Source organism: Juglans microcarpa x Juglans regia, chromosome 7D (genome assembly GCF_004785595.1).
Source record: "Juglans microcarpa x Juglans regia isolate MS1-56 chromosome 7D, Jm3101_v1.0, whole genome shotgun sequence".
NCBI classification, from domain to species: Eukaryota; Viridiplantae; Streptophyta; class Magnoliopsida; order Fagales; family Juglandaceae; genus Juglans; species Juglans microcarpa x Juglans regia.
In genome coordinates this window covers 22190442-22199830 of record NC_054606.1, presented here as the reverse complement: position 1 = coordinate 22199830, position 9389 = coordinate 22190442, and the positions used below count along the sequence as shown (strand labels likewise).

Here is a 9389-nt window from a genome sequence, read left to right as displayed (position 1 = left end):
CTGCTTTAGTAATGTTTTCTCTCTCTCTATATATACGTGGGTGGAATTCCGGAGACACCATTTCCTCTCTCTTTCTTAATCTCTTTAGTTCATATTCCCAAATTGGTGGTTTCATCTGGGTTTTCCTTGTAAGCTCTAGAATTGTTTGCAAATTTATTCTTAAGCGAGTTCTCTTTGTTTATCATTGTTCATCCAAATTCAAGAGCTTTTAATCGTTTTGTGAAATATTCTGTTCTTCAACATCGATCCCTTGTACTTATCATTCTCTTTTTGGCTTTTATTGCTTTGATTGATGCAGACAGAGACTCTGAAAGGCAGGAGATAAAATATCAGTCTGGTCCAAAAAATGTATGAGGAGACTGGCTGCTTTGATCCCAACCCCATGTCGGAGGATGCAGTTTCTGTTGCGGGAGCAGAGGATGGGTTTTCCCAAACGGTCCAAAACTGCACCCACAACAATTTCGAAGACAATCTGAGACTTTCCATGGAGGAGCTCTCCTACCAGGACCACAACCAGAACCAGACTTCTATTCATGATCAGGCTGCTGCTGCTGCTGCTGCCGCCACTGCCATGGAGATTATTGAACTCCATCAGCATCTGGGATTCAACATGGACTGCTCCTACAACGGCCACAACCACAGCAATACCCATCTCGTGGATAGCTCTTACTGTGTCCATGATATGCAAGAGATGGATCCTTTCAACCATCATCACCACCATCAAGATCAGCGACTACAGTTGCAGCAAATTGACATTCAAAATGGCCACCAAAGCTACGATTATTCTTCACTACCAAACAGCCCTTACCCCCCAACACCGGACCTCCTCAATCTCTTCCACTTGCCCAGATGCTCAGCCTCCTCTGTGCTCCCCAATTCATCCATCTCCTTCTCGAACCCGGCACAGAAGACAACCGCTAGTTATCAGAGCTCCCAGCTCGGCTTTCTGGGAGACATTCCAACTGGGGCGGACAGCGCCTCTGGCGCCTCCGTTTTATACGACCCACAATTCCATCTAAACCTGCCTCCGCAGCCTCCTTTGTTCAGGCAATTGTTCGGCCAGTCTCTACCCAATGGCTACAGCTTGCCATGCTCAGGGAATGGTTCCTTGTTTGGCACGGGAGGGGATGAAAGAGAGGGAAATGGGGGTGTGTACAAAGATGGGGATGTGAGGCAGTTTGAGAATGGAGTGCTGGAGTTGATCAGTAGGGATATGGGCTGCATTGGAAAAGGCAGGGATGGCGAAACCAAACACTTCGCCACTGAGCGCGAAAGGAGACAAAACTTGAATGACAAATACAAGGTCTTGAGAAGCCTTGTCCCTAAGCCTACAAAGGTATCAATGTTCCACATTTAGCTGATTTAATTTGTTGGAAGATAAATGATTTGCAGTAATTGGTGTAACGCCCTGTCCCCGAGGGTCCGGAGAGTTAACTTATGTCGCTAAAAATCATTTTTCCATCCACGTAGTACATAATCAAATTTTTCTCTATCTCACAAACTACTCATTAATTCACATCAAATACTCCAGTATAATTAATCCAAGACAATACAAAGTCTTAATAAAAACATCAACCTCCCAACAATTCATTTCATCAGAACGCAACAAACTTACTGAATAACAAAATCCTCAATAGTCATGCAAACCTCCTATGCTTAAACCACTATTCTTAACTCCTCTTACCTATGCTCCATATTCTTGATCCTCAACTGGAAATATTCAAATCATCTGAAAATATTGGAGATAAGAGGGGGTGAGTTATCAACAACTCAGTAAGCAGAGAACATATACTAGCGTGCAAGCATGAGCCTTTTCAGAAAGTTCATTATGCAGAAACAAAACATTATATTTTTTTATGCAGATCTCAGAAACATATTATCAGAAAATCAGAGCGACTTTTCAAACTTTTAGACTCAAAAATTAACTGTTCATATTTAAAGACACTTTCCATATTCAAAGATTATTTTCATATTCAAATACCATTTTCATATTCAACATCCAACTGTTCATATTCAAAGATCCGTTTCACAATCAAAGACCTTTTTGGCATTCAAAAACCATTTTCATATTCGAAAAACAACTGTACATATTAAATATCATTTTCATATTAAAAATCGTTTTGGCATAACATAACTGAACCTCTTCATCTTATCGTATCATGTTATATCGTATCATATCATATACCATGTTTAACCCCCGTGGTAGGGTTGTGCTATCCCCGGTGGCTAAACCAAGCGGTATCATATGGTGAACTTTCACTTTTTCAATCTCGGAGCCCCGAGTGTGCACACAGGAAAGAACACGTAAAAAGACCACTTTGTTTTCAAAGTGGGTGCACTCATATCATATCATATCAATGTGGTACCAACCATATCACGTGAACCAGTATCATCATATCAGAACCATATTCAGAATCAGATCCAGAACATATAAGTATGCCAAAGGTTTATCATATCCATATCATATCAAAACACGTGCGAAACATATTCATATCCTTTCCATTTGATCAAAAACTTATCCAAATCATTTCATATCACATGTATAAAAAAAATATCTCAATGATATCATATTCGCTCTTTTGCATATTTTAGAAACATGTCAAATATTGCTCATGTCTACACAATGCATGTCAGAAAAATATTTTCTCTTTTCCGTACAGATTTCATGAGTGATGCAAATAAACGACCGAGGTTGGTTTTTCTCAAGTTTTCATTTCATCACAAAATATGCAAAGTTTTCAGAAAGTCAACCTCAGTCTCAATAATTCGTATAAAACCTATTATAGGAACTCCGCTTACTTGGAATTCTTAGCTTTTCCAGAATTTTCCTCAAAAATATCGAGTTGACTATAAATCGTCACCTATAAAAATAATCACGTAATTTTCGTAAGTTTCCAATCAATCACATATTTCGATATTTAAGCCTAAACTTCTAAAATAACTTATTTTAATTCCTCAAAACTTAAAATCTTCATAATTTTAAAATATATCACCACTTTCTAAAATCATCAATATCCACCGTAACTAATGTCAAACTCAAAACACCAATATTTAAACCCGAAACTGCCAATAAATCTCACATCATAAACCAATCACACAAACAACTCCATAATCCAATCCAACCGACCCACTTACTCCTCGGACTCAGTCCGGCACAACCAACCAATTCACAGTAAATATGAGTTAGCGCAAAATACATTTAAATCTTAAAAGCTCTTTGAGAAAATACTTACAATACTATAATATAATTTTTGAAAGATCACGAAGGTGCTAGGAGTGGCGGCACCGCAACAGAACAGTGTAAAATGCACTGTTGCCGTGGGTCTCAAAAACCCACTTTTAAATGGGGACAAACCAAGACCCAAAATTGATTGGGTAGGGTTTAGGGATGTCGGTGAAACTAGTGGTGGTGGTGGTTTGCCGTGGGTGGCGGCGTAGAGGGCGGTTTTAGGCCAAAAATGCCCAAAACGGAAATGGAGTTGGATGTGCTTCACCGGTGACGGATCGGAGCTGGGGTTGGGTGTATTGGGTTGCTAGGAGGTCGATGATGATGTGGTGAAGAAATGGTGGCCGGAGGTGGCGTGGCAGCGGCGCAAGGAATGCCGCGGCTTTGAGGAGCTCGTGGTGGCTAACGGCGGCGCGAGGGAGGCTGAAACTAAAGGGAGGTGGTCGCCGGCCGGTGGGGAAGTGAACGGGAGGGGTGGTGCCGGCCAGGACGGCGCGGCGGCGGCGGGTTGGGTGAGGACGACGCGGACGCGGGGAGAGAGAGGAGAGCTTCCGCGAGAGAGAAGAGAGAGAATGAGAGAAAAGAAAAGAAAGAAAAGAAGAAAAGAAAAAGGAGGAAAAAGAAAAGTGGAAGGAAAGAAACGAGGTCCAATCCTCACATCTTGGGTCACAAAAATGATCCAACGAAAATCATTTCAAAACAGTAAGTTAAATAGAATAATTTAAACGTAATGATAAAATGAAGATAAAATAATTAAATCCAACAATCAATTAATTTAAACGAAAAACAATTTAAATGCATAACAATAATAAATATTAAGGAAACATCTCAAATTAATTTTCACAATTTAAAGATTATAAAATAAACCATTTAAAAATATCTGACAATTTCAAAACAAGAGAATAAATTTTTGAATTAATAAAAATAGTTCTTTAATAAAAATACACTAAAATACGGGGTGTTACAATTGGTTTGCTTTCGATGACGATATTTGATTCTTGGGTCTTTGTTTGTTTGGGGTGGACAATCAAAACTAAAAAGGCTGATAGGGCATCTGCGGTGGTGGGAGATGCAATAGAATACATCAAAGATCTTCAGAGGACAGTGAATGAGCTGAAGTTGCTGGTGGAGAAAAAGAGATGTGGGAGAGAGATGGTGACCAAGCCTGTTGGTGACCCTCATGGTGGCCAATCCTACAATGGATCCTTGAGGAGCTCATGGCTTCAGAGGAAATCCAAAGACACTAAGGTTGATGTTCGTGTCATCGACGACGAGGTGTCCATCAAGCGGAAGAACAATTTCTTGCTTTTTTTTTTTTTTTTTTTTTGTTTTTTTTAAATAGTCAAATGTCACATGTCCAAGAGTGATCCCTCTCCATTTTATTAAAAGCCCTCACTTGTGATGATATCAATTTGCACACCCAACATGATGTTCTCAATGTTGAAAAAATTAATAAGCTACAGCTTAGAATGACTATTACAAGGATTGCATGTTGGCCTGAAATTATTATTGTTCTAATATATAGAGAATAAACCAAGTGAAACTATTACACTTTGCGCTTTAAATTTTACATCTTAAGTACAAAAAGTTTCAATTAGCATCTTAAAACTCTTATAATTTTTTAATCTACACTATTTCTCTATAATTTAATCTACCTTTACCATAAAATTTGAATAGAGGATACAATATGAAACTTGAGAAATGATTTGTACAAGTTCTAAATAGATAAGTTTTATACAAACCCATGTAAAAAGCGGATCCCACAAAGAAAAAGTATAAAAAAAATTATTATTTATTAGTAAAATCTATTTTTTTATAAAAGATTTGAAAGGAGTTTGTCTATTTAAAATTTATACCTACTAGCATTACTCTTCGTGGATGGGAAACGTATAATCCTTACCGTTGTTAATATTAGAAAAATTTGTACCTACTAGCCTTGCAAGCACGTTGTACAATTTTCAGTCATGTTATTTGTTGTATTACCTTAGCACCAGGGTTAGGTACTTTTACGTATGGCCCGTTAAGACGAAGCAGAGTACATTGTGTGCTGTTCTTTCCCAACCACCCCAGCTCCCCCACACCACACCCCCCCCCCCCGCGGTCGATTTCACCCTTCACGTCAGTTTTTTGTGGGGTGAAATTGACATCATATTAGAGTGTATTGGATGTTTTCTAATCTTTTTCGTTTTACAATTACTTTATGGAAACCCGTGAATTCTGGCTTTTCCTCTGGTACTTGATAACTTTGTTACCCTTTGATACTGTAATTTTAAATCAACCATACCAAATCTGCAGTGTGCAATGATTGAGTATCTTAAATCGTTTGCTTTCTCAGTTATATGATGTGGTTCGTAAAGAAATTTGGTACCGGCCAGACATGTACTTTTACAGGGACATGCTTATGATGCTTACACGAAACGAAAAGGTTGATGAAGCAAAGCAGGTTTCGGAAGACCTGAAGAAAGAGGAAGTTCTCTTTGACCAGCATACATTTGGGGACATTATCAGAGCATTTTTAGATAGCAAGTTGCCCTTGGAGGCAATGGACATATATGATGAAATGAGACTATCCCTTGATCCCCCAATCTCTTTGCCTTTTCGAGTGATATTGAAAGGGCTCCTTACATACCCAGAATTGAGAGAGATTACAAAGCGAATATTCTTATGGACATTTTACAGTGCGCCTTTATAGAGATTACAAAGCGAATATTCTTATGGACATTTTACAAACATGTGTTGTACATAACAGAAATTACAGAGCAAATGGCAGAGTTTGTTAGAGACTCTGCCACTACAATTACAAGAGTGTCCAGAGAACACTCATCAACAATTCCTAGGCTATTCCAGAAGCTTTAGCCGAGGTGTCATGGTTTTGACATTTCACTTGTGACTTGGATGCCAACTTGGAAGGTTCAATACGTGCAGTCGCAGACATGCATAAAGGTGAAGAAAAGAAAGAAAAAGAGGGGGGTGCCATAGGAAGTCATGCTGGTTGAGTATCAGGATTCAGAAAATATGTTATGAATCCCATTAGTTAGAACTCATCTTTGAAAACTTTCAAGGAAAGAGTGTATAGGGGCTTATAAACCATCAACTAATCTCATATTTAGTGGATATGTGATCGTAACATCCACCATGCTGTTAGGGACCTCAGTCAAGTCCCTAAACACTATGTTCTCCACGCCAATGGTGGTCTTGTGATGATCGAATTCTTGTTCCTCTCTTGCTTGGTTCTCGAACAATTGTGGTCAAGATGACTACTTGGGTACGGTGAGGTTAGGTGTTTTGGCTAAGATGGGTGTATGGAGTGGTGGTAAGGGTCAAGGAGTTGTGTGGGGTTCAATGAATGAGGGCGCACGGCACTAGAGTGAGCTAGGGTTGGCGCCACTTGGAAGATGGAATTTAGGATTGGGAAGTTGTGTGATGGATGGCTAGGGTTTAGGTTTAGTGTATGGAAGATGGGAAAGTATGTGGTCGGCTAGGGTTGGCCGAACAAGGTTAGGGAGAGATTTTAGGAAGTTGTTCCTAAAATCTAGGGATTCAATTTGGAAAGGGTTGGCCGAGTATGGTGAAGTGTTTGGATCAACTAGGGTTCCTAAATTATAGGAACCTAGTTTGGTAAGTGAAGTGTTCGGCTAGGACAATTCAAATTAGGCAAGAGGTTGCCAAAATTTGAATTCAAATTCCAATGGAAGTAGGGTTCGGCTAGGGCAACAAAGATGAAGCAAACAATTTATGAAAAGTTGACTAACACAAGTGTTGGTCGACTTTGATGTAGGGAATGGATTGGAAGAGCAACTTATGAAGAACACCAAGAATAAAATGAAGATCACTCAAGAACACAAGCAAATACTTGTGAACTTGAATGAATAAAAACATAAACAATAATAATTCAAGACTTGATTCACGAATTGCACAAGTAATGAATAAACCTCATATATTGATAAACTCAACTTGGATTCACGAATTATACCAAGTTGCAAATAACAAGATAAATGAATTACACTTATTCAAAAAATTGCAAAGTGTGATTCTCTTTTTGGGATTCACGAATTTCACCCAAAAAGTCCAAGTACAATGGCACCGGTTTGTGATCTCTCAAACAATAGTCTTCCCTCTAGGAGTTTTGCCAAAAGATTCTAAAGCAAATGAAAGATGTCCTATTTATAAGCAATACAAATTGAAAACCCCCAATAGGTCCCTTGAAAATAAATAATTAAATCAAATTAATTAAATAAAAGAAATAACAAGATAGTGCTCATGGACCAAGGCTAGCCGTGGCATGCATGGCCTATGATGGGCTAGGTTGGTGCATGGTGGTCTTCGGGCTGGTCCATGGTCATGTGGTGCGACATGGCTTGCTGATGGTGAGCCAAGGTGGTGCACGGCATGGCCCAGGCCGATGGCCTAGGCACTGAGTCTGCAGGGCATGGGTTGGAGCCATGCGCTGGATGGCATGCCTGGTGGGCATGCCATTGGCCTGCTCTGCAAGGCACGGGCTGGAGCCATGCGCTGGTTGGTATGCCGTGAGGCATGCCACTAACCTCGCTGGAGTGCGACATGGCTAGGCAAGTGTGCGCACGCACGCGCTGGGTGGACTGGCAGTGTGGCGCAAGGCCTTGCGGTGCATTGGCGCGCACAAGGGCCACGCGGTCCATCGAAGAGTGCATGGGCCTGCGCACAATAACTCACAGGTGCGCGTGGCGTTGCGGCCTGCATTGCCGCACTCATGGGCGCGCGGTCAAGAGCTGCGCGCATGAGCATGCGGCGGGCGTGCGTGCCATGGGCGCGGCACATTGCACTCTTACTAACCTCGCCAGCCCACATGCTGGGCGCCCCGTGTGTGCTAGCGCGCGGGCCAAGGCATGCATGCATGCTGGGCGCCCCGCACGCATCACCCCATGAGCCAAGGCTGTAACACCCCGCATTTTAGTGTATTTTTACTAAAGGATTATTTTTATTTATTTAAAAATTTATTCTCTTATTTTAAAATTGGTTAGATTTTTAATGAGTTTATTTCTATGATTTTTAATTTGGTGAAAATTATTTTTACGTGCTTTCTTAATATTTATTTATTGTTATGCATTTAAATTGCTTTTAATATTTATTTAATTACTGTGGGATTTAATTATTTCAATTTGACTTTACTATTACGTTTAAATTATTTTATTTAACTTGAGGTTTTGAAATCGTTTCCGTTGGATCATTTTTGTGACCCAAGTTATGAGGATTAGACCTCATTTCTTTCTCTGCATTTTCTCTTTCCTCTTTTCTTTTTCTTTCCTTTTTCTTTTCCTCCTTTCTTTTCTTTCTTTCCTGGCTTTCTCTCGCGCGACGTCCAGCTCCCTCACTCTCTCTCCGTCCGTTCTTCCTCTCCCCCAGCCCGCCGTCGTGCGTCGGCGGTGGTCGACACCGCCCAGCCCGCTAGCTTCCCCAGCCGCCGGCGACCTCACCCCACCAACCTCACCTCCATCCGCGCCGCCGTTAACCACCACCAGCCCTTCAAGCCGCGGCGTCACTTTCGTTCCAGGGCCGCCGTCGCACCACCATTGGCCACCATCTTCACACCACTTCATCCTCGACCTCTTAGCAACCCATTGGACCCAACCCCAGCTCCGATCCGCCACCGGTGAAGCTCCACCATCTACATTTCCGATTTGGGCATTTTGGTCTTCTACCGCCCATTGCGCCGCCACCCACGGCCAACCACCACCACCACTAGCTTCACCGACCTCCCTAGGCCCTACCCTATCAATCTTGGGTCTTCGTTTGCCTCCGTTTGAAAGTTGGTAATTGTGACCCACGGCCACAGTGTATTTTACACTGTGGTGTTGCTCAAACGTCGCCTTTTTCAACTTCGTGATCCTTCGGAAATTGTTATATTGCATTGTAAGTATTTCTCCAAAGAACTTTCGTAATTTAAATGTATTTTTGCACTAACCCATTTCACTGTATTTTTGGCATGCCGGACTGAGTCCGAGGAGTTCGGGGGTCGGATGGATTTGTGATTGGAGTTGTTTGGTTTATTTGGTTTGGTTGTTGATGAGTTGTTTTGATTGGATTTGTTGGGATTGGTTCTGGATGGATGTTGGATCAGTGTTGGTGCATGTTCATACCATTATTTCATGCATGATCATGTTTGTAAAGAAAACTGGGATTTCGT

General features: G+C 41.2%; 1 protein-coding gene across 1 annotated transcript; it reads left to right on the top strand.

Annotated features, from left to right (window-relative positions):
- The first annotated feature begins 347 nt into the window (after positions 1–347).
- Positions 348–5918, top strand: LOC121238200 (transcription factor bHLH91-like). Its single transcript, XM_041135038.1, has 5 exons — positions 348–655; positions 746–1336; positions 4268–4512; positions 5215–5221; positions 5562–5918. Exons 1-5 carry the CDS (start codon positions 383–385, stop codon positions 5916–5918), a joined length of 1473 nt encoding a protein of 490 aa, XP_040990972.1. The 5' UTR covers positions 348–382.
- Positions 5919–9389: the final 3471 nt, after the last annotated feature.

What these genes read in the sequence shown, in the direction of transcription:
- LOC121238200 (XM_041135038.1), top strand. Translation starts at nt 383, where the DNA reads ATGTCGGAGGATGCAGTTTCTGTTGCGGGAGCAGAGGATGGGTTTTCC. An exon ending in ACCACAGCAATACCCATCTC is followed by an intron (nt 656 to 745) that starts GTGGATAGCTCT and finishes CTACAGTTGCAG; the next exon opens with CAAATTGACATTCAAAATGG. An exon ending in TTGTCCCTAAGCCTACAAAG is followed by an intron (nt 1,337 to 4,267) that starts GTATCAATGTTC and finishes AAAACTAAAAAG; the next exon opens with GCTGATAGGGCATCTGCGGT.